The sequence below is a fragment of the Chenopodium quinoa genome, unplaced genomic scaffold (assembly GCF_001683475.1).
Source record: "Chenopodium quinoa cultivar QQ74 unplaced genomic scaffold, ASM168347v1, whole genome shotgun sequence".
Classification (NCBI taxonomy): Eukaryota; Viridiplantae; Streptophyta; class Magnoliopsida; order Caryophyllales; family Amaranthaceae; genus Chenopodium; species Chenopodium quinoa.
In genome coordinates, this window is record NW_018742951.1 from 6,934,286 (window position 1) to 6,961,209 (window position 26,924).

At 35.5% G+C, this 26,924-nt stretch overlaps 2 protein-coding genes across 2 annotated transcripts; one reads left to right on the forward strand and one right to left on the reverse strand.

Moving 5' to 3' along the window:
- Positions 1-1,473: 1,473 nt before the first annotated feature.
- On the forward strand, positions 1,474-7,006 carry LOC110728591 (uncharacterized protein At4g18257-like). The gene is made up of 3 exons (XM_021908230.1): positions 1,474-2,055; positions 3,244-3,561; positions 6,382-7,006. Exons 1-3 carry the CDS (start codon positions 1,778-1,780, stop codon positions 6,545-6,547), a joined length of 762 nt encoding a protein of 253 aa, XP_021763922.1. The 5' UTR covers positions 1,474-1,777; the 3' UTR covers positions 6,548-7,006.
- Positions 7,007-7,615: 609 nt separating this feature from the next.
- LOC110728445 (pectinesterase-like) lies at positions 7,616-11,584 on the reverse strand. The gene is made up of 2 exons (XM_021908089.1): positions 10,645-11,584; positions 7,616-8,637 (listed from the first exon to the last, which is right to left on the reverse strand). Exons 1-2 carry the CDS (start codon positions 11,582-11,584, stop codon positions 7,946-7,948), a joined length of 1,632 nt encoding a protein of 543 aa, XP_021763781.1. The 3' UTR covers positions 7,616-7,945.
- Between the last annotated feature and the right edge of the window lie 15,340 nt (positions 11,585-26,924).

A 26,924-nucleotide genomic window follows, 5' to 3' on the forward strand; every position in this document is an offset into this window, starting at 1 on the left:
GAATAAATCGCTTGCTGATAATTAATGAGTGAATGTTGTATGTCTCTACATGCTCTATAAACCTATTCATTCTATTGAGACTATTGTCAGCTATATCTCCCCCCCCTCCCCTCCAAGCACCCCCTTTATTTGTTGAAGTTGAACCGAAGAGTATCATCTATTATAATATTCACCAAAAACAAGAGGCCACTAAAAATGTTACAACACCATAAGATAATACCCAGTGCAACAGTGCAAGTAAAAGAATCATACCATTTTAATACAGATTACACTGAATCACCACATAGGAATCAATCAAACTCTCATAACCGTACCCCTCCCTTGCCTACATGCAGCACACAACCCCCTCCCCTGCATTACACATGATTATAATGCGAAAAAGAAGATTATAGAGTATAAGATAGGATTATATCACATAAATGGTTATTGAAATGATTAATATACCGTACACCAAATATAAGATGATTATGTTGTAGAAATTTTATAAAATTGATTATATTATATTTAAAGTGATTATATCATAAGTAAAGTGATTATACCTATCATTGTATAACACGTCTGACTTATATAGCCAACATTAGTAGCTAAATTCCTAAATTAATGTGCGAAACAAGTGTTGCATGAATTGATAGATGTAGATGTTGGAGAATAATTCACATTAATAAATCCTATTAAATATTATGAAATTGCAATTGCAAATAAACAATTGCAATTGCAATTGCATAATCGCTTAATTCACATTATCAAATTCTATAACCAATTGCATAATTTGCATATATATCGTATATCGCTTAATACCTTGAGCTTGTATTACATGTTGATCATTCTGATCCTCAACTTCAATAATAGCTTGTTCTACATCTTCAATAGCTTCATCTTCTTGTTCAAGTCCGAATTAAATGGGATGATGATACAAGTTTTCTATATTTGACAGATCAAACAATGATCAATAAATTTGCACAGTTTGATCAAAATCAGATAGATAATCAGTAATTTTTATAATTCATACCTTCGTAGTAGCTTTCGATTTGAGCTTCATCGTTCTAATCAAAATTGATTATGTTAATATTATAATTTTCTATAGTGTCTTGTATATTTCGATTTAGATCGATTTTCAATTGGATGTATAGAAGAATTCGCCATGATTTTTGCAGAAATTGGTTGATTATAGAGAAATTATAAACCCTAGAATTGATTAGAAGGAGAGAGAAAAAAAAATCGAGCTCTGATGATGAAGTTGTTAATGGCGTCGATGCTGAAGTTGCAGGGGAAAGAGATTTCAGTGCTTTTTCGTTCTTTTGTTTGGGGTTTTACGGGTTAGTGGGCTAGGCTGGAAGATTTTCGGCGTCTTTTGCTTGGTGGTTTTGACACGTGAGACTTTTGGTCCACAATAAGTTTATTGTGGAACAGGTCCACCCAAAATGGATTGAAAGATTCTCTTTTGTATTTTTATATTGTAAGAAAACAACAATTGGTGTGGGAGTGGGGTAGGTGAGGAGAGAGAAAATGTAGAAAAAATATTTTTTTATTAGTGGTCCTATTTCATTTTTAGTAATGTGTCAAATATCGTGGGATAGATAAAATTAGAAACTGTGTCAAATATTAAGCGACGAAGCGATTAGGGAGTAACACGCTTCAAACCCGAACCTGAGTTGCCCTGAATTAATACGGTTGGAAATCCAATCGTGAAAACGAAGCACAAGCACATCCTTGTTTTCCATAAAATCGAAAACTACTCAACAACCGCTGCACTAAGAGAGAGAAAGAATCAACAACAATGGCGGAAGAAGAGGAAAAGAGGAAGACGGTGTGGGCAGAATCTCTAGGATGGCTGACGGAATCCACAATTATGCCGAAGAAGCACAAAGCCATTGAAGGTGTTGGTGCTTCTTCCATCTTTGAACTCAAAGCTGAACTCTACAAATCCCAGGAAGATGCCAAGAAATCCAAGGAACTTTCTGGTGCTGATGTTGAATATCACCGCGCCAAGAAGAAGATCACCGCCAATAACGCCTTTTCTCGCAAAAATTCCGGCGTTGATGCGCGGGCTCATCAGTAATTCTCTCTCCTCTTTCTGGGATTTTCGGCATATTCTTAATCATTCATTTTATGCATTTGAATGCTTAATTTTTTTGCCAATTGTTTTTATGATTGATTTTGTTAAAATTGATTAGGTGTTTTTCGTTGATTTTGTACCCAAATTTAATTTTATTAGGGTTTTTGTTTTCACGGTTGAATTTATCAAGTGGCTAGCCGAAAAATTGCTTTTTGTTTGGGAGCGTGTTATGTTGATTGAAGGATTGATAGTTTGATATCGTGGTGATGACAACTTATTAGGAGACTGATTTTGGGTTAGTTTGAGTGAAAGCAGGGATTGAAATTAGAGTTTGGGAGTAAGGATATGAAACTTGGTAAGAATTTGATGAACTGGGTTGTAATGCGAGTTCGTTAGGGAAGAGATGTTGTATAGCCACTTGAAATGTTTAGGGAGAATTTGATCCAACTAGGCAACAAGTATTGTGCTTTCGAGTAAGTCAGATGGGTTGTGCTTGATTCTTCAAGATGATGTGGTTCTAGATTGATTATTTAGCGGTTCGTGTGGGGTAAAGCTATGAAAAAAAGTTTGGAGTAGTAGATAAAGAAGACTGATTGCTGCTGAGGTACGAGTAGAAGATTATACATCTTGAGAACTCCCATTAAGATTTCTCTTTGATGTAGAAGAGTTATTTTGGATTTTGACTAGGCATTATTCTAGAGTTAATAGAATTAGGGCTTATGACAGGTGAAAGTACTATTTTGGTTTTTCTGAGCTGACTTTGTTCTGGAGGTTCCTTTTGTGGTTAAAATTTATTTGAGTTTGTCAAAGAAGTTGGCTTGAGAGGGGTGAAATAGCTTTCTCCTAGTTTACAAGGAGCAACAGGTCTTGGTATTTTAAATACTGTAACTGGCTTAGAGCATGAAGTCACTGAACTAGCTTCCTCTGAAATTAATTTTCTTACAAATGTATGGCTGATGAAGAAAGTTCTTCTCCTACCCAACCCAGCACAGGGGCATATTTAGGCTTTGGGGACTTGGGTTTAATACTGGATTTGATATTTTTGAGTGAAAATGAAAGCTCATCTAAATATGGCCATTTGGCTTCCAATACTTTGCTGTTACTTGACTTTTGCACTTATTATGTCACAGTTTGCTATATCTGCTTTTAATTTTTGCTAGCTTACATAATTCCATATTACATCATAGGGACAAGCTCGCACTCAAGGCTGTTAGTGATGGTTCTGCTAGCTATGAAGCATTGGAGAAAAAGGCTGCGTTGTATGAAAAACTTGCTAGGGGAGAACTTTCGGATGAGGAAGATAAAGAGAAGTATTGTGTTGATTTTTTCCGCAAGGGTCAAGAGGAAGATGGACATCAGGAATTGCAAGCTAATGATTCTTTTTCTAGTAAAGTATCTGCAAAGACTGATGAATATGATGATTTTTTACCTTTCAATTCAAAGCCCATGGGTTTGGGGCGTAGTGTTGGAACGGTCGACATTGATGAACACAAACGTTTTGTCAGGCAAGTCCCTATATCAGAGTGTATATACTTTGTTTAAGGTTTATGAAATTACTCTTCTTCGGTTTCATGCATTAGAACAATTGCTTGTAGGAAGTAGTGATGTTTCCTCTCTCATTTCTCCTTGTCATTGATATGAAGATAAGCTAGAAGATTAGATTAAATTTACACTTTTTTTTGGGTGTGTTTAGGTACAGTTTATTGTCACAAATTCCAAGTGAAGTTATTTTCACAATTATCATGGGTAGGAAAGGAATTAACAAGTCAACTATTGGTGTAATCAAACTAAGAAACTAGCAAACATATTAGGACATCCTCAAAGGAATGGTAAATAAAACTATGAGCAACTAAGTTGGTTTGGCTTTATTTCCTTTCAATTATGGGATAGATGATTGCAGGGCAGCACGGAGCCCCTTGTCTCCCATGATAAGTAATTGCACAATATTGTACTCAAATATTGGAAATCAAAGTGATGTTTGATTGTAGTGTATGTAGAGTTTTAGACTATTAGAAGTTTGTAAGAAGAGTTGAGACTCCATCAAGTTTGAAGCTTTAATTATACAGCTTTAGCCTTGTGGAATTCCTTAGAGAAAGTACTTTGATGTAAGTAATCCGTATTCTTCTGTATAGCAGATGTGAGAAAAAAACAGAAAATAAACGACAATCAAGAACACACATATTGATCTTGAGGAAAACTGACTACTGAAATTAGGCTAGGTTAAGAACTAGAGAATTTATATACTTCCTCTGTTTTCTTTTATGTGCAATGTTGTACACCTTTTCACACATACCAAGGAAAAGGAGAGAGAAAGTAAAAGGGGCGAATTGTACACTCAATTCATTATTCTAATAACCCACTCACTTAATCAATCACATCCCTGTTAAAAACTGCACCACCCTATCTACATATCTACCACCACCTCCTGCCAATGGAAAATATCAGACCAGTTTCCAGCAAGAATAGGGTTTTTGGGGATCAGAATATCATTTTGAGGAATTCAATCGAAGAATGGACCCTAATCTAGCAAGTTTCTTGCAATGGCTTCTCATTGCATAAGCAACTGACATCATTTGCTCTCTCTTCCTGCTCGCTAAAAATCAATTTTGTTTTGCTGTTTCAATGATTTTTCCTCTTCCTTAATTTAAGGTTTGTAAACTTGTAGATATAGAAGAGTGGTGGTGGTGATTAAATTTGTAGATCTGGTGGTGGCAACCGCAGTGTTAATGACGATGGTGAGGGTAAATGGTGGTGATGGAATGACGGTGTTGGCAATTCCGATGAGGATGTTGGAGGTTTTGGTAAGGTGGATAAGGTAGTTTTGGTGAGGGTGGGTGGTTGCTTGGGCTGTTACGGCAAGGGTGGGTTGTCACTAGGGTGGGTTCGGTGAGGGTGGATGGTGGCTAAGGTGGCTGGGGTGGTGGTGGTTTTGGTGGTGGATCAGCCATAGGTCCATAGCAGTGGGAATGGAGAAGGGGTTGAGGAGAGAGAAAGTTTATGAAATGTGGGCAGTGTAGTTAAAATGATTAGGGGATTGGGGCAGTCATAAAATTAGGCTGGTTAAATAAGGGTAGTATAGTAATTTTAAGTAAAAAAAATTTCCATTTTGGGATTAGTTGCAAGTATTGTGACATTTCCATTTATCGGAAGTGTTGCACATAAAAGAAAATGGAGGAATTATATATTAAGAGTATTTCCACCATAGAAACAAATTAGGCCCGACTAATAAGCCCCAATAGAAAATCGAGGGGAATTACTTTACAAAAGATGAATAAAACACTGTCAACCCCTTGCTGGCTTCATGGTCCCAGAGAACCAGATATATAGCATTTCTTCAGTTAGAATCTTGAGAAACTCATTGTTGTTAGATACGCATGCCGTTTAGTACATGAGGTGATTTATTCCATATGGTTGCAGACTTGCAGTATAGCCTACTGCATACATGTTTTGTGCAGAGATATGGAAGAACTTTGGATGGAATTATCACATAATTGTTTTCTACTATGTGGAGCATCTTTCTGTGGATGCATCACTTGTGAGGACAAGCATTTACCATATACAAGTAGATTGTATTTTAGAGGCATCTTGAGCTGCTCTTAAATCATTTCCTACACTTGCCTCATGGGGTATTTTATCTTTCTGTTATATTTCTGAAAGTAAAAACACTGTTGGTTTGTTTATCATCCATTTTTGGGTTGAATTATAGTAGGGTTATTGTTTAGTGTTGCTCCTCTGCGATCATGGATTTGTTTCCTAGATCTGAGAGGCTGAGACTACTACTCTAAACTCACCTCTTCATTTCACCTGTAATTAAACTGAATTTCTTGTAAGGTATTTATTTGTGCTTGTACTGTGCTTGCAATCTGATTGTACTACGAAATCATGAATTTGGTAATTCTGTGCATAATCTCTAACTAGAAATTTCGAATAAGGAATTGGAGCAGAAGAGTGGGTTACATGCATCTAGGAAGGGCTTGCATAACTTACATTCCTCCTAACATGATAGAAATTCAGCATCTAGACACATAATCTTGCAATTGCAAATTTTAGTGGATCACAAGCTTGAGCATTTAAATTGATTAATTGCCTAGTAGCTAAGAGCTGCAAAAAGAGAGCAGGTTAATGACTAACCACTATGAATGGTTGGGCTAAACTATGAAAAACTTGGATAAACAGTTTTGGATGCAACAACTCACTGCGTAATGTTATGATCTTGTTGAATTTCTTTTTTTTTCTTTTTTATTTTTTTTTTATTTTTTTATAATAAGTATGTGTGTAACATGTAGGTTTCTTATTTTCTACCTTTTTCCAATTGATGCTTGTAGGGAAGTTCATGAAGAGGTGAATCAAGCCAGAGTAAATACTTCTGAACTGAAGTTACGCCGGCAAGAACAAGCAGCAGCTCGTCGAGAAAAGCTTCGACAGGCTTATATTCGGAAGCAACTGGAGAAGGTGAAGTCTACAACAACAACAAGACAAGAGCAAACCTAACCAACTAATGCAGCTGTTGAATTGCTTTGCATATTAGCTGGTCTGGTGGCTCACTTTATTGTTGCTATTGTGGGTATCAAGAACCTTGAGCAGCTTGCCAAAATTTGTGCGAAATAGCTGAAAAATCTGGTGCAAGATTCCAGGCCTTACACTGCCATTGGCTTGTAAGTAGAGCCATGGTTTAGGACAGCATGTCAATCAGGGCACAAAGATCACTTTCAGAAGCCTTGAAACACGGTAGTCAAGACCCAAGAATCCAAGATTCATGCATCTGAAATGATGTGTTACAGTTAACCGAATTGTGGTATTGAAATTTGGAAATGTGGAAATTTGAAGTCACCTTGTCTACTCTCCATACATACTTTGTGAGCTATGTTTGTAGATTTACCCTCATTTATCATTGTATTAACAACCCTGATTTGTAATGAATTTCACTGTGCAAATTCTTTAGACGGCATATAAAAGCTTCTCTTAGCTACCAGGCTTTAAACTTTGTTTTAGGTATCGAAGTTGACTTGAAAAGAACATACAGTCATATAATGACCCAATATGACTCTACTCCATGCTTTACAAGTCCACAGGGACAGGTATGACAGACGTAGAAGATGCAAGTGTCGGTGGCCAGTGTGGAATGGCTAATGCCGGTCTTATGCCTTTATGTGAATATAATTTGTTTAGGCAATAAAAATCAGGCGAGAATCGAGAACACCTTCCTTATGTGAGAACAAATTAGCTAGTGCTATGCTCTTTAAATTAAGTGTTCTAATTATGATTTATTCTTGAGAAAACTATCGCAAAATGCTTCAAGCAGAATTCATTTACTCCCTCCTTTTTTTTTTATAAGCTAGAGTTGGAAAATTCCACTATTTATAGGTCATCATTGACTTAATTGTTTTACCAATATATAATATATATATATGATCATATAATATGTTGTTGGATTTGTAATAATGTCTATTTTTATAAGTTATTTTTTTCATAATATTTACTAACATCTAATTAAAGATATTAATGGTCAAATTTGTGTCTCGACAAATGTGCAAATCTAACTCTAGGTAATAAAAAAAAAAAAAAAAAAAAAACCATAGGGAGTACTATTTATTTTTATTTTTTTTAATTACAAGTTCACTTTTAAAAATGTACATTGGACTCGAAGAATGACCCAACAACTTACAAATAATTATGACAATATTTTTACATGTTGGTAAATAGTAATACAATATGATTTGAGCTTGCCACACGCTATAAATTACAGCGATGACTAGCATATACAAGTACTTAGTAATAATATACAGAGATTACTCGTGTCTAAATTTTCTTCGTGTTTTGAATTTTTTATAAGACAATTACTGTCCAATAGAAATAACTTTTAGAGACGGAGCATAGTTAAAAATATAATCACAAGCCATATGTGAATGGCACTCCAGAGGCAGGAATCCACTTATTCCCAGCCAAAAATCTCCCAACAGTAAACCTTCCAGCCTCAATCGGACTAGTAATGACATGGTACCCGGGCCACTTGACTCGGCCGCGGGTACCGGCTCCAGCACCATAGTTCATATGCTCCCCATAATAGAGTGTCTTTAACGCAAAGTCCCCGTTCCACGGGGCCCACCCGGCTTCATCCACCATTCCATCAATGTTCGACTTCATAACCACAGTTCTTGAATACATCTTCCAAGGCCTCCCTAGGAAGGTCTGAAATGAACCTTGGACAACCTTAAGGTCCGGAGCAGCCTCGATGATCGAGTCGTGGATCACGATCCCCGTGTTCTCATTAGGGTCGGATCTTCCTTGGGCTGTAACTGTGTTCTTTTGGTTGATCATAGGTCTCCTTGCATAGATATTGCAGTTTTGGATGACAGCAGCCGCGTTACCAAATATGAAATCGACTGTACCGTAGATGTCACATTCTTTGTAGAATTGACGCTTGGAGTGGACGTAGAGGGTGTCTTGGTATCCTTTGAAGCTACAACGGTAAAAAATCGAGAAATCGGATCCAGATCGAAGGGCAACTGCTTGGTGTTTTTGTGGTCCGGCTGTGTTTTCAAATGTTATGCCTTTTGCTATGAAGCCATTTCCTGAAATAGCTGCATGACATTTACGTTAATAAGTAATCTGTCTAGCAAGAAATGTTTAAAATATACTTCAAAATTTATAATTATCTAAATTTTTATTGTCTATCTTACCACAAACCCACAAAATTCTTCAACAGTGTTTGGTAAGGTAGAGGTTTATTAGGTAGCAATTACTCCTAATAACAGAGGTAATGTTTGAATAGTCTTTCTCAAACGTTAAATATATTGGCGTTTCGAAAGTGGTAGATAAAGTTTGTCAAATTGTTAACATAGTTTACAACTTATTATTGTATTTTAACATTCCAACAATTACTTGTGTTCAACATGCATATTCACGCTACTTTAACACCTACTCTTTGCTAAACAACAATTAAAAGGTACTTGATACCATTTGTTTTGTCAAAGATGGCCCTAATTATTTTAGGAACTTTCAGTTATTAAGGATGAAAAAGATATTAAAAGACATAAATTTAACTTATCTTTACTTATTTGAACTAAGTTTATTTGAACTTAGTTGAATTTGACTAAATATATTTTAAATTAGTTGGTTTTTTCAATTTTGATAACTTTTATATTTCTTGAACCACTTAAATCATAACTTATTGTTCTCGAATTTATCATATATAAGAACTTAGTAATATTCATCCGAACTTAATTTTAATTTTCATGAAATAAATTATAAGCGGAAATCAGTGACGAAACCAGAATTTTTAGGGGGGGAGGCAAGTTATGATCATATCTATATATGTGTAATTTCGCAACTATTATTGAGTTTGTTGATTACATTTACTATAAAAAAAAAAATACAAAATATTAGTTGCAAGATTTGAACTCTTGACATCTTTTCCACCATCACATGGCAAAAATCAACTCCTCTACACTAAAACTTATAACAAGTATAAGCAAAATTTAATTTTTATCTTGAGCCAAGGGGGAGGCCATGGCCCACCCCAGCCCCCCCTTGGCGGAAATAAAATTGGAAAGTCCTAGTGTGTTCATTATTACGTACCAATGGATGGAGGAAGTAAACAAAGATTAACTATTTTTTCCATGGTAACACAACTTCTTAATTACTAACTAGGTTGAATAATCTTTTAAGAAAAACGATCAATTTTCACAAGAAATAACTAAAATAAGATTAGAGATTATGACATTATATGGAGACATGGAGTAGCTCTTTTTCATGTGAAAAAGCACCGAGAACCATCAAGCCTAGTCACTACATGAGTGCATGGGTATCTTCATGTAGCAAGTTAGCAACTATAACTTTTAAAAAATTGAGCAAACTAAAGTAATCTTATCATATGAGGATGCACTTTGGAAAAATTTAGACAATTCATCACTAGTCAATTTAATGTAAGGTGTCAAAAGTTATATATTACTCCTTCCAATTCTTTTTGTTTTTCTCGTTTAGAATTTTAGCACTATTTATAAGTTAAGATAATCTTCAATATTACTCTTAATATATAAAACATAATAAAGTTATGTTGGGTTTTATTTGATTCGCCTCCATAAGTAATTTATTATTATTTACCTGTTATATTTATTTATGGTCAAAGTAATATTGACAACATATATAATCTAAGGGAAAGAATTGAACATTAAGATCGGAGGGCATATGAAGCAGATATGATAATTATTTCTTATTGTCTAGGTTTTTCGAGTCAATTATATTGTTTTATATTTTTTTTTGCTTAGACATAGATAAACACATTAAATGCAAGCCTTGTCCTACAAACATCACGTAGCATGGATTAGCGACATGCTCAATAGTCAATAGTATAATACAATTATACAAACAAAAGCTTAAAAAACTTCTTACTTTAATTTAATTTTTTTATATAAAAAATTGGTAATTCATATGGATTTTGATGTGATATACGTTGAATATGCATCATATATTCTAGGAATAAATACTTATTACACGGCTTATTTATAACTCAAAATTATCAAAAATTATTTATATTACTATTATTTTATAGGAATTCATAATGATGTAAAAATAATTAATCAACTCACCAAAAGTTGCTGATCGAAAGGTGGTGGAACCATCAAAGACATTCTTGTTGCCCGTCACAATTGTGGCATCAATTCCATCTCCTATTAACATCAAATTCATCATCTTCTTTGTAATCACAACGTTCTCTTTGTAAATACCGGCTTTTACGTGTATAATAAATCTCTCTATTCCATTTCTTAGGTGCTTTGTAGCATCTATAGCTTCACATATAGTCTTATAATTACCGGTACCATCTTTAGCCACCACTAAGTCCACTTTCATAGTAAAAATGGACGTATGGATTAGCTTATGATCGCGCATGGACATCCATGATGGGATTCCATGGGCTAATAATCGTCGACCACCACTCCCAATAACACCACTCGTACGTTTCCATGTGCAGAGCTTGAATGGTATAGTTGAGAGGGCTCCATTTATTGCAAGTGCATTAGTAAGCAATAGGGAAAAATTCGTCGATGTGAAAGGGTACATCTTTGAATTCATGAGCACGTTGAGATCAATAAACCCATCTTTGCATGTCTCAAGGTTGGTACTAGCTGCACTCAAATATGTTTGGATGTCATCTTTTGTTATAGAATGATCATGACTTCTCGAGGCTAAGATTGTGTGGTTCATCTCATGTATTGTATCCTCGTATAGCTCTAGACAATCCTCCCAAGCAACCTTGGCTCGCTTGTCAAATGAACTGAAGTCCATCGACGAGATCAATCCATGGACCATTTGGGCATGATCAAGGGTTATCTTGAGAGAACTATCGCGAATTGCTAATAAGGTGGATTCTTCCAATGTTGGTGGAACATTTGATATGATAAGTGAGTTGCATATTTGAGGGTATGGAGTTTTGTCACATAAGTTAATTTGTGCATGTAGCTTATTATTAGGAAGACATTGGATTGAAGAAAGTAAAAAGAGAAATAATAAAACAATTAGCTTTTCCATGAGGGTAACACTAGCTAGCTAGTATATGGTCACGAAAATCTAGCTAATTTTATAAGGTGTGCAAATAATTTCATGTGCATGCACTTTTTTTTGTTTCTCAACTTTGGAAATAAATGTTTGTATTTATAGAAAGTTGAATTTGTTTTTATGTGGTTAAAAATATGTCAAGGGATTTGTGCAGTTTGTGAAAATGTTTATTATCCATGTGAATTATGAAAGCCAACTAGGTAGAGCACAAAGGCATTGTTATATCGTTTATGATGATGTGTACCTTAGTGGAAAGATCTTGTGATAATTTATGGTCGTTTTCAAATGTTAAATTTGTTACCAGTTTTTAATTGCATATGAGATAACCCGACAATTCAAATAACAAACTAGCTTACGATATGTTCTCTTCACTTGAATTATTATTATTATATGTTGCTATGGTTTTATTTAAAGTTAGTCTTATCTAGTATGATCTGACATAATATTCATATATGTCTTGACTTAAAAAGTGATAAGATAAAAATATAAATAAATTACGTAGACCAAGTAGTTGTGTTGGGCCGGCTTTTGGTTTAGAAATGCTTGTATTAGACTGTCCAAAAAAGCATGTAATTATATTTTTCGAAACTTCAAGCCTAATATTTCTACTTATCCTAGGAAAATTTTAAGGCTAGACCAGGTCGTGTTAGTCATGATTAAGTCGACTATCTTATATGAAAGACTTTGACTATATTTTAGTCTAATCTATATAAAAGTCGTTATCACATGCATGAGATTGTATTAGATGCATATCAATTTGCATTTTCAAAAACATTGTCAAATAAAAAAGATGATCTAATTGTCACGCAATCACCTTACAAGTATAGGTGGAGAAAAGGAATTCCGCCTCAAGAACCCTTTGTGAATTTGACTATATGACCTCTCATTCACAAAGTCGAACTGTTATGGTTAGACCAAAGACTACTTGGTTTCATTTGTAGTTGTTATAGGCTCAACTTAATTTTGGACAAAGTAGTATGTATATTTCATTTCTCATGCATCAAGATACTACAATAATTGCTACAATCAAGAACTTAGTCACATCATGAAAAAAATTTAAAAATGAAACAAAATAAATAAAAACTCCAAACGGCTTCATAAATGCAATCTTCAGTTATGGAGGGGACAAGTGGAGAACCATTATATGAAATTTCGTAAAACAAAAGTAATGGGCTCACAAATATGCACATTCTCTATAATCCCTTATATTGAAGATTGAAGAATACAAATTTACATGCCAAATGGTTTGACCAATCTTTCTGCATTTACCTTTTTATGCTTAAATTTTAGGGATATATGTGGGGCTATAACAAACCATGCTTGATGGAGTTGGTGGGAAACTAATCTTGTGGTTTTGAGGTCGCAAATTCAAACCCCACCGATCACATTTGTTTGGGAGTAGGGAGGTTTCCTTACTTTCCCCCTCTACTTTCAAGCTTTAACCTTTGACAGGTAGTGTTTAAGTAAGGTTGGTTCATTTAGGAGATTATTGTGTTCATAAATGACTCATTCTTCAATCACTACGAGTCAATTAATATATGACCAATCTTTTTAGGAAAAGTACACTTTAATAATCCCAACTATGTGCGATTCACTTATAATAATCCCAATTAAGATTTATTATCTAATAATCCCAACTATGCTATTAGTTTACCTCTAATGGTCCCAACCGGTCAACACCAAGTCCACGACGTGTTATAATATGTAACCATGCATGACACGTGTCAACACGCAATTGGTCCAAAATTTTAAAAAAAAAATCAAAAAAAAAAAATCCCAACCCTAACCTCGCCAGAATCGGCCGGCCACCCCCTCTTAACCACCGAAACCAGTCGGCCGACCATCTACACCTCCTTTGACCCACCCCCGACCCCCCAAAAACCACCAACCGAACGAATCACCAACAGTCACTGCCACCACCAGTCCTCACGCACCTCTTCACCCCTCAAAACAACAGCAATAATAGCTCGAGCCGCCCATCAGCCGACAATTGCAACCCAAACCTCCACCTACCTAGCTTCCCTACCTTACTTTCCCCCTCTACTTTCAAGCTATAACCTTTGACAGGTAGTGTTTAAGTAAGGTTGGTTCATTTAGGAGATTATTGTGTTCATAAATGACTCATTCTTCAATCACTACGAGTCAATTAATATATGACCAATCTTTTTAGGAAAAGTACACTTTAATAATCCCAACTATGTGCGATTCACTTATAATAATCCCAATTAAGATTTATTATCTAATAATCCCAACTATGCTATTAGTTTACCTCTAATGGTCCCAACCGGTCAACACCAAGTCCACGACGTGTTATAATATGTAACCATGCATGACACGTGTCAACACGCAATTGGTCCAAAATTTAAAAAAAAAATCAAAAAAAAAAAATCCCAACCCTAACCTCGCCAGAATCGGCCGGCCACCCCCTCTTAACCACCGAAACCAGTCGGCCGACCATCTACACCTCCTTTGACCCACCCCCGACCCCCCAAAAACCACCAACCGAACGAATCACCAACAGTCACTGCCACCACCAGTCCTCACGCACCTCTTCACCCCTCAAAACAACAGCAATAATAGCTCGAGCCGCCCATCAGCCCACAATTGCAACCCAAACCTCCACCTACCTAGCTTCCCTACCTTACTTTCCCCCTCTACTTTCAAGCTTTAACCTTTGACAGGTAGTGTTTAAGTAAGGTTGGTTCATTTAGGAGATTATTGTGTTCATAAATGACTCATTCTTCAATCACTACGAGTCAATTAATATATGACCAATCTTTTTAGGAAAAGTACACTTTAATAATCCCAACTATGTGCGATTCACTTATAATAATCCCAATTAAGATTTATTATCTAATAATCCCAACTATGCTATTAGTTTACCTCTAATGGTCCCAACCGGTCAACACCAAGTCCACGACGTGTTATAATATGTAACCATGCATGACACGTGTCAACACGCAATTGGTCCAAAATTTAAAAAAAAAATCAAAAAAAAAAAAATCCCAACCCTAACCTCGCCAGAATCGGCCGGCCACCCCCTCTTAACCACCGAAACCAGTCGGCCGACCATCTACACCTCCTTTGACCCACCCCCGACCCCCCAAAAACCACCAACCGAACGAATCACCAACAGTCACTGCCACCACCAGTCCTCACGCACCTCTTCACCCCTCAAAACAACAGCAATAATAGCTCGAGCCGCCCATCAGCCCACAATTGCAACCCAAACCTCCACCTACCTAGCTTCCCTGCGAGCGATTCGTACAAGTAGCGAAAAAGTGGTGGTTTTTGGGGTCGAGGTTGGCTAGGAGGTGGTTCCGGGGGTCGGGGTGGGTCAAAGGGGGTGAAGAGGGTCAGCCGGCCGGTTTAGGTGATTATGGGGGCCGGCCGGTTTCCGGCGAGGTTAGGGTTTGACAGTGGCAAAAGGGTAGCTTGGAATTTTGGGTTTATTTTTATTTTTTTTAATTTATTTTTTATGTTTTTATTTATTTTTGTAAAATTTTGGACAAATCACGTGTTGACACGTGGCTATTAAAATCGAAAAAGAAAAAAAAAAAAACTCTTTCAGCAGGTTAACGGTCATTGGGACTATTGGAGGCAAACTGACAGCATAGTTGGAATTATAGATAATAAAGCGTAGTTGGGATTATTAAAAGTAAATCGCTCATAGTTGGGATTATTAAAGGGTATTTTTCCTTAGTTTTTTTATAAACGAGATGTTTGTCTTATAGACTAGTTTTGCACTTTTAAGTTTTAACATTTGAAAATTTTAAAAGAAATACTATACTAAAAATAAAACTTTTTACTTATGAAGTCTAGCATTTTATTTGACAAGAAATTTAATTCAAATTGTCAATTATCAATTGTAAATCAATAATCAATGTCAGTTATTAAATAAGGGTTGTGCTTTTCTTATAAACAAACTTGTTTGTTAATAGAAATAAACGAAAGTTATAGTATTTTCTCTAAATATGTGATTTACAGATATTTATTATTGTAGATGCCGTATGACTATTATTTAATGATATTATTACTTCCCGTTAAATTAAAAAAAAAAAAAAAAAAAAAAAAAAAAAAAAACCAACCGGTGTGGTTCATGTTCAAGCTCATTCATCATTGAATAAGTTTCAAACTTTTAAATTTTGTTTAAGCTCTGCTCTTATGTATATTAAATAAACAAGCAGCTTTTATATATATATATATATATATATATATATATATATATATATATATATATATATATATATATATATATATATATATATATATATAATTTTATTTAAACTTGAAATAGCGACATGTTAAAATAATTTAATGAGTTTATATATATATGAAAAGTCCTCTCGGAAAGGGAAGGAAAGGAATGGAACAGTATCCCTTTAATTAACTCCACATGGGCACTTGATTCGTAGATTGATCTGACTCGTCAATCTTACCGTAAGTAGACAAAAAAAAAGTTCCGCCTTTTCCACTCCCGGTTCTCTCTCTTGGCCCGCTCTTTCTATTATGGGTTAGCGCCATCATTTAAACGTAATATCAAACACTATTACACAAACAAATATTGCTCTTTATTCTATCCAAATCAAACTACTAGCTAGCTTGACAAGAAGTCTGTATGATCCTCATTAATTCTAGGTGCCCAATTATGCAGGCTAAGATGTAACAAAACATAAATATAGTTTAATTCTAATAATTACAAAATTATTAGATATAGATCGGACAATAGGAATTAATACGGAGGTATAACAATTAGTTCTTAATAATGCAATAATTTACGATATATGATATGAAAGGATTGTTTGATTACATGATACTTGCACAAATTAGTTGAAATTGCAATTCCTTTGACTAAATTCGCATTATTATCATCTATAATAATAAATAAATAAAAAAAAACACCTGAATTAGCCCAATTTAGATGATTATCAACAATAATGACGCAATTGACAAGGCAAATTAAAGACTACTACTGCATTTCTTTAATAAAACCATATAAGTTCACTTGAACCATCAGCTATTCAACCTCAATGGCATTTGGTTCAAAAAAAAAACACTTCAATGGCATGTGACTCGTGTCACACGTCACACGTTTAAAGACATGTCTATTACACACGCTACGTACACACGCATGCTATTTAGATGAGTCTACCTTCTATATATATATATATATATATATATATATATATATATATATATATATATATATATATATATAGGTTATTTGTGAAATGCTAGTTAAAGACCTTAGTATTTTGACCCTTTTTCTGATTTGCGCTCTCTTCTTTTGAGAGTTTAGGGTATACGCACTATCTATCTTTATAATTTTCTAAGACATATGTTGAATATCATAAAAAGTTAAATGGAGCAATCTTTATGAGAAAGTATAATTAATAAGAATATTAATGCTTAAAGATAAATAGAGCAGATACTAAAAAAAATAATTATAGAGGCATAGAACAAGTATATTATTTTAAAAATATTTCTATAATATAATAATTAAACACCATCCAATTCACGTAATGAAGTATTGAAAGCGAGCTACACATTTCATTGAAGGCATCTAGTAGTATATGACTATTTCCATGTTGATTTATGCACCCTAAGTTTAAATAATCCACACTCAATATCTCGTGAAGCTTTAAGGATGTTAGGTTTAAGAAGATAATTTCAACGTCTTAGCTTTATGTAATTGTAATATAACACTTTTTTCGTCTTTAATTTAGGTAAATAGCTCTATCCAAGAGTCTTGGTTGGTGAAATTTGATGTGTATTCAGTTTACAAGTCCATATTTTGCCATGTGTCTATATTTTCCAATTGTTTGATCACTAAATTAAGCTCCTTTTTGGATTAAAATTAGCCGATAACAAGTGGTTATTCACATGTTACATAATCCAAAGTGTTGGTGAAAATTCAATGTTATATTGAGATCCTATAGGACTTCACCCCTATATTATAATGGAAATTCTTACATACGTGATAGTACGTCGGTAGAAGAAGAGGATTTTTTACGAAACTGAGCCTAATTGAAAAACAATTTACGAAAATAGACGCGTGGCAAAACTATTTACGAAACTGAGATTCAGAGGTAAAACGCTGACTCGGTCAGCGTTTTATTCCTTTTTATTTTTATTTTTTTAAAATTTCGTATTTTAAAATGCCAAATTAAAAAAACATGAAATACAGTGAAACGCTAACTGAGGCAGCGTTTTTAGGTAGGTCCTAAAACGCTGCCTGAGGCAGCGTTTCATTAACAAGGAAAAGACGCTGCCTCAGTCAGCGGTTTTTGCTGGTATATTGCCACAGAAAACCGCGACATCACATTATTCACTCTACTTCAAACTCTCTCAAACTTGCTCAAACTCTCTAAAACGGATATTCCGTCGTTGTACTAGGCCTCCCCGCCACCGGAAAGTGTGTTGTTGCCGCCGCCGTCGCCGCCTTGTTGGTACTCTCTCTCAAACTCTCCTCTTCATTTAATGACATTGTTGGTACTTCTCTTTGTTTTTAAAATTTTAAAACCTAGGTTAGTTTGATAATTATATAGTACATTGTTTTAATTTGATAATGTTGTTGATTATTCTAAGTTAGTTTGATGTAAATTGATAATTATGTTGATAATTCTAAGTTAGTTTGTTGTAATTTGATAATACTTTAGTATAAAAGCCCTAAATTGATGTTAGTTTAGTAAGAAAGTTTATGATGAAATTGTGGAAATGTTTGGTAAAAATGTTGAAAATGTTGATGAAATTGTTGATATTGTTGATGAAATTGTTGTTTTAATTTGATAAAAAAGCCTACATTGTCGTTTAATTACGAAAATTGTGTTATGTAGAATACGTTGGTTGTTAGTGTGAATATGTTCGTTGTGTACTTTGTTTTGGTTGTTATGTGAATTGGAACAATGATGGTTAATTATGTTTGTAGTGTGAATTTCTTGGTTGTTATTGTGCGAATTGGTGGAGATTGCATGCAATTAAGATGTGTTTTTGGTTGTTGTATAGAATATGGCTACACAAAACGCAGCTTTGTTATGCCGATGGGGGGGGTGAATTTGTGTCTGATGGACCGAATGTCCAGTATAGTAGTGGAAATATGGAACCATTGCCACTTGGACCAGACATGACTTTCAACGATCTGATGAACGAGGTTCATAGCATTATTGGCTTAAACCGAATGAATGTACAACTTAACATTCAAATGAGGTTTGAGACTAATAATGCGGTTCAAGTGTTACCTTGTTCTAACGATAGACATTTGAAAGCTTTGAGGAGTGCTGTTTTAATGAGGGGTTATCCACATGAGATATATGTAGAAATAGTGTCTACGTGTACGCAACAAAGTACTCGACCAGATCAACAAACTACTTATTTTTCCGGTTACACAGAGTCCTTCCGAATGCCCTCACAAGACATTCCATCAACTGAATATGGGATGGGGTCCTTCAGCAGATTGCTTCATGACGATCGGTTCCAGATGTCGTTGAGTTCACATATAGCTTCACCTGTATATGGTGGAACATCTACGACAATGTTTGGCCAATCTGGGCCTTCGACATCGAACACAGTTATATCTTCTCCCATGCAACTCCAAAGTTATTCACCTACGCAGCATGATGATCATACATCACCGTCTCAACCATTGGTGAATCATCTTGAAAATCTACAACATATGGTGAATAACGAGTTGTCTCTGTATGATGCGCTCCGGGAAACAAATGATGAGGCTGAGAGCGAAGAGGAGGAACCAATTTTGGATAACATGGATGTTGATTCTACAGACATGGAAGGTGGGGAGGCCATGGTTAGAACTCTTATTCCTTGGTTAAGTCAAGTAAATGAGAATTATGAGGTTGATCAATATTGGGCCGAATCAGGTAGTCATACAACATTTGTGATCGGGGGGGGAGTTTGAGAAGGGTATGTTCTTTGAATCTAAGAAACTGCTTCAGGAAATGGTGAAGAAGTATTCTATACAAAGGAACCAATTCTACACCACAGTGACCTCGAATGAGAAGGTCCTTCATCTGCGGTGCAAGAGAGAGAGAGAGTGTTGGGGGTATAGGTACACATACGGCGTCACTAAAATAATATTCTCTTTGTTGCTAAGAAATTGTCCTATTTGAAAAATCGCGCATAATTGTATCTTAAACTACGTATTATCTTCACCATTATCCCGTAAAAAAAAAAAAAAAAAAAAAATCTTTGTATTTTCTCTACCATTTAAAAAGTTCAAGAAGACTTTTATAAATAGTGTGCGGATATTTATACCCATATAAATATTTTTTTATTTATTTACCCTCATTAATATTAACTGTTTTTTTAATTTATTAATTCTTATGAATAGTGTACTGTGCAGATATTTATACCCTTAAAAATATTGTTTACATAATTCTCCTCATACAATGTTAACTGTAAGTCTGTAACCACTAAATTATAGCATAACATCAAGCAGAAAGAGCTCCCCAAACATGGCTAACTATGACACGCACGCCGCCTTCATAAAATTATAAAAATATACTCGGTGCATATTTGAAAACTAAAAATCTAAATGAAATCAACAAGAACTCAAGTGACAAAAGGTTTATAGAGTATTAGAGGTGGCCAGTGGGCCGGGTTGGACCCAGCCCACCCTAACCCGCACGGCTGGTGGGTCACGTGGGTCCAACCCGGTTTCAACCCAGTACCAATCCGGTACAGCCCGGATTTAACCCGGGTTGTATCGTGGGTTCAAAATTTTCGACACAATCCATTTCAACCCAAGTCATTTTAACCCGTATGATTCGTCCCAACTCGCACAACCCATTTTGACCCATTTAATTCGACACACCTAACCCGTGAACCCACCTAACCAAACCCACCTCGCACAACCCAGCCCATCCTGCACGCCAACCCGCATGGCCCACGACTCAGCCCACCCGCACGCACGACCTACCTAACCCGCATGGCCCACCCACCCAACCCGCACGACCAAACATGCCCAACCCTCACGACCCACCCGACCCGCACGGCCCGCCTAGCCTAACAGCCATTTTTCAAAGCTAACGGCTAGTTTTTCAAAACTAACGGCTAGTTTTTTTAGTGTATGATCATCCCCTAAATTTTTCCTATAAATACCAATTCCATTTCACTCCACACAACTCAAGCTTTCTTTCTCTCTTACTAAAAAATTCTTAATTGTTCTCAAATTCTCAACTGTTATTTAGTGTTATACAGAGTTTTATTTTTGTTAAAAAAAATCTCCTTAATATAATTATTAGTATTCTTAAGATTCTAAAAAAAAAAAAAAGTTCTTCTCCATATTATAATTAGTTATCATAAAAAATAAAATAAAATAAAAATGGGCTCAAGAGGAGGAATGGGAAGGAGTCAAAGTGGTGGTCGTCCTGGTCGAAGTGGTGGCCAAAGGAGTGGTGGTGCAAATTTTTTGTATGAAATTAATACGGAAAATTTAAACCAATTTGTCAATGAATATGGAGATTATGGTTTAGGAGATGGGCAAAATATTCAAACGTGTCCACCACAACATTTCTCCCACCAATCATCGAGTTCAACTATGCCACCTCTATCGCAACCAACATCACAACCAACATCTCAAGGTAATTTCTATTTTAATTGTTATTGTTACGAATATTTAAAAAAACTATTATTAATGATTATAAAGTTAGTTTAGTTTCCAATTTTCTATGATTTATAATTACTATGAAAAATGCGTTTAAATAATTATAATTAAAAAATTTTAAATTTAAAAGCTTATTTTCATGAATATTGTTTAAAAATTAATTTCAATAATTTGATTTATGAAAGGTGGTGGCGATGAAAGTAGAGGTCAAGCACAATTTTCTTGGGTATGGAAACATTTTGAACGAGTTGAGGTCACACCCCCGGGATGGCAACCCGGTCACCCAAAGAAGTTCACGTGTACATGCCTAGTTTGCAAGGCGCTAGGTGCAGATGTCAGGTCATATAGTTGGAAAACGGGAGATGGAACCAGATTCTTGAGTCGGCATTTGCAAAATAAACACAACTTTTTTGAAAATGGCCCCCGTCCTTCGGGGGGTGGGTTGCCCGTCCAAACACAATTGGGTGGATACATGAATCATTTACCCGGCGGAGGTACACCTTTCATTTATAATAAAGATAGAATGATTGATGAAATGAGTACTTTAGTTATTATTGCTAATGAATACCCTTTTAGCTACGGTGAAAATGCAAACGTTGAGCATTTTTATAAAATTGCATAACAACCTGCATTTACTCGTGTCCCCCGAAATACCCTAAGACGTTTTACACAAACTTCTTATTATAAGTATAGGAGTGGTTTGATTGAATTATTTCTTACTTTTGATGGTCGTGTTAGTTTTACAAGTGATACATGGACTTCTAGTTTTGGCGAACCTTTTCTTTATATTACTGCTCATTGGGTGGATGATGATTGGTTTATTAAAAAACGTATACTATGTTTTCAAGCTATGGAAGAAAGGCATACCAATTTTAACATCAAAGTTCATATTTTGGATTGTTTAAAAGAATTTCACTTGAACAATAAAGTTTTTTCTTTGTCTCTTGATAATGCAACTGCAAACACAAAGTGTATTGACTATTTGAAAAATGACTCCAAGTTGCATTTGTTGTTGGGTGGTAGTCTCTTGCATGTTAGATGTTGTGCTCATTTTTTGAATTTGTCTGTTCAAGAGGGTCTCGCTGAGTTGCAACCATTGCTAAACCCAATTAGAACAGTTATAAAATGGATTAGGATTACTCAGTCAGTTAGAAGAAAGTACATAGCTATGTTTAAAGAGAGAGGTCTTAAGAAAAGACAATGGTCTATTGATACCCCTACCTGTTGGAATTCTACTTTCAAGTTGTTGAGTGATGCTATAAAGTATCGTGATATTTTGACCCAACTTTACAATGAGACTCGTGTTGATCATACTGAGTTAATAACCAAAAGTCATTGGACTAATGCTTCTTTTGTTTGTGATTTTTTAAGTACTTTTGATAATGTAACTCATATTTTCTCTTATATTTATGAGCCTAACATTCTTTAGTCATAATTGAGTGTGTTAAAGTTGTTCACACCATCGAAGAGCATATGATGATTGATGGACTTCGTCCCGTTCTTGATAGCATGAAACGTAAGTGGCATACTTATTTTTAGTGAATTTTCAATCATTTATGGAATTGCTGCTATTCTTGACCCCAGTGTCAAAGCTGAAGGTTTGGAAAATCTCTTAGAATTTTATTATACAAGTTTAAGTATTGATTATGATGTTAGTGAATATATTAACAAATGCAAATCTGTTTTGGGAGACCTTTATGATCATTATGCATCTATTTATGGTTTTGATTTAGCAACACCAACTACTACTAGCACTTCCGATTCTAGATTTGGTTTTCTTGGTAAAGTTATGAAAAAAAAAACACAAAGCATCTACATCATTCTCATCATCATCTTCTTCAACACTTTCTATTAATGATTATTTGTCATATCAATATGAGACCAACAACAACTTTAAAATTATAAAATGGTGGCAAGAACATAAAAAAAGTTTTCCTATATTGGCGAGAATTGCAAAAGATATACTTGCAGTTTCCGTTTCATCCGTTGCTTCCGAGTCTGCTTCAAGGTTTAAAGGAAGACAAAGATGATTGAAGATGATCCTGTGATGATATTGGAGTCGTCAACGGATGATGCAGCTTCTGGGGATGATGATGCAATAAACATGGGTGGCTAGAAAAGTCTAAATCAGGTTCGCTAAGAACTACGTGGGCTTTGATTCTTTCGGGATACATAGGCAACTTATTTTTCGAAAATTACAATTTAATTGCAAAATTAAATTTTAGTTTTCTAAAGATAGGTCCACGCCTCCCCTCCTCCCAAATTCCAAAAGAAGTACAATATAAGAACTATGTTGGATTTGATTCCTTATTTTATGATATAAGGATACGTACACATCTTAATTAAGAGCAACTGAGCAAGCCATTAAATTGTTAATTTTGTAAAAATTAAAACACCACACAACCCACCCGACCCTAACCCACGAACCCACCCGACCCTAACCCACCTAACCCACTAACCCACCCTTCGACCCACCCTAACCCACCCTTTGACCAACCCTAACCCACTAATCCACCTCGACCCGTCTAACCCACGAACCCAGCTCGGCCCACCCACGACCCGTCTAACCCACGAACCTAACCCTGGTGTGTCCAACTTCTCCGACCCAACCCACGACCCGGCCCACCCTACCCTACATGTGTCGTGCCGTGTGTCATGAAACCCCAACCCGCGACCCACCTAATCCTAACCCAGCTCGAACGACTTGCACGGTGGACACCACTATAGAGTATCTTCATCTAAGCATATTGAGTATCTTCTAAGCATTTAAAGTTATAAACTTTTTAGTTTTGATATTCCATTGGCATTGGAATCTCTAAAAATACCAAAGTGAACAGTTTTGAAGAATGTAGTGAGTATCTAAACAGGTATACGTATACCATTATACGGTTCAAGAATTTTGCTTCTTTAGACACCTTATTGTGTCTCCCCAAAAAATCAAACCCAGTGATAGTACCTTTCACGTGTTTGATTAACGAGTTCGGTAAATAGTTGAAAAGTCTCGTGAAGTTTCATTACACCTTGACCATATCCTAACCTTACCTAAAATGTTTTAATCCAAATTCATTTAATTCGTGTTTTTAAATCCAAATTCATTCATTTCATATCCTTAAAAATCATTCACTTCAAGTCCAATTCATTTAAACGTCCAAATCAGGTTATTTTCGTCCATAATCCCAGTGCAATTATTATTAGTTGGATGCAATTATTATTATTATTATTATTAGTTTGAAAAGATCTTTCCAACGATATATTATAAACCTACATCCGACTTAAAACGAATAAGTTATGGCCAAAATACTAAACCAAGCCCAAACCGAGCCTAGGTCCACCTTACATACGACCCAATGATCATATGAGGGACCAAATATCTTATTCCTAATCTTAAATCAATTAGGACTCTTTTAGAAGTTTCTAGAAGGTTCTAGTTTATCCATTCCGAAAAGATAAAGATAAAAGAGTTTGAAATTGAATAAAACTTCACTTTTTGATAATCCTTGTTCTATTCAAATTAAAAGACGTTCGGATATAATTTGCATAGAAAACCCATCAAAAACCAGACTCCGAATAAAATAGATTATCCTTTAAAACCAGCACACAACGCCAGAACCAATGCATTGCGACACTTCCAACGCGGCGCGGCAGCACCAGCGCGGTGCGTCAACACTAATGCGGCACGTTAGCACCCAACGCGGCGTGTCAAGAGCAATTCTATTCCGATTCGAATTATGATCTTTTCCGATCGTTTTGACTCTCTTTTTTCCCTATAAATAGAGCTCATTTTCCCCGTTTCAATCACCAACAATCCTCATCAACAATTATCATCATCAATCCCTCATATGCTTCAAAGCTCTTAAACACCCATGTTTTTAGCCTTAGCCTAAACACATCCTTAATATTTTCCCAAATTAGTCACAATACCTCATTCACGAGATTCGAATACTCCAAGCCATCCTCGATGTTGCCTTCAACCTCGACCTGAAAGGTTGATAGTTCTGAGAGTTTGGTCCCAAATCTATATTTGAATTCATATTTGATTTATTTACTTTATTGATTTAACTTTCTTGAAGTTTACTAATGTGTGTATTGTTTTAATAGCAAGAAGGTTGAGGCATCAAAGTGAGTAATTCAATCACCCTTATTATTAATCTTTGATTTTGGAGTAGAAATCATGCTTACAATGTTATTTTAATTCATATTATCATGTTTACAATGTTATTTTAATTCCTAGTATCATGTTTACAATGATATTTTAATTCCTAGTATCATGTTTAGGAAGTTTATTATGATTTCTAGTATCATGTTTAGGATAACGCTTTGATTTTGATTATTAGTGACATGCAAGGACTTGTCATTAATCCGTTTAGTATCTTGCCTAGGATCTTACTACTAACGATCTTTTGATGATGTTATTAAGATGATGATTGTTATATTTATCATATGTTGCTTGATTTATTGTTATTTCTTAATCACGCCCTTTTTTGCAGGTTTAAAGGGATTTTGTACTTGAAATCACGCCTAATAAGATAGTTAATAATTTGATTTTAGGCTAATATGATTTTAATTCAAGTGATCACCAATAATAGATTTCATTGTGCATTGACAATCAACCAACGTAGATTAAACAGGTTTAGGATTAACTTGATGTATGTATATTGATTGAGAAGCACACATGAATATCATAAGAATTAAGTATAGGCCTATTTAGGGCAGGTTCAATCTCTTTTAGGTTGAATTTGTACTGTCATCCCCGAACATCCAGTCATGGTTCCGGACCACTATGGAGTTAGCGATCTCTGTGATCGTGAATGGGGTGTAACCTTCACACCCGTGAACGGTTTACAAGTTCCAAAAACTTGTTGGCGACTCTTTTATCTCTAGCTTCTTTTCCTTGGAACGCCACCATGCCTAAAAGCATGAACCACAGTAGGGCTCAAGATGAGTTGAAATATTCCCTACAGTTTTTTGGCGACTCCACTGGGGAGGATTTCTAAATTGATTCCTAATTTTGTTTAGCAATTGATTTAGAATGAGTGGATGAGACTTGAAAGATTCTAGATATTCATGTGCATAATTTTGATTAACATTGTGGCATAAGCATAAAAAGGTTCGCATTGGAAAGACCATCCGTAATGCGTAAAAAACATAGGACATACACGTAGGAAAGGCCGGAAATATTTTTCACAACTAAAATCGAAAAGACGCTACGAAAAATCGGAACAAAAGTAGAAAATAGAAACTGCCGCAGAGTGTTAGAACTATCGCGCGGCGCTAAAAACCAACGCTAGACGACAGCCTTATCACGCCGCGATAGAGTTGTCACTGGAAGTTGGTTCCTGCCGTCCAGCGATACGATCTGGCGATTCTGCGCCAGCTTTCTGCCTTCGTGTTTTGCCCGATTCTAGTACTGTCTCGGCGATTTTACTTCTTTATTAAGTTTTTCCGACTTTTCTGAACCCATATGTGTTTTACATATGGTTTTAGCCCTTGGGAATTTACGCTTCGTCCACCCTAATAAACGCTCCATGCAATAATGTGTGCATCCGAGCTTGTTGAATTCACTAAACCATGGAGTCGAGTTTAACTCGCGAGGTGTCATCCATCGTGCCAACCCTTCTAAGGTAAGGCTTCCACGCGATGCATCCGGACTCTTAACCATGGACCTTCTTGGACACCATAATCCTTTACCTT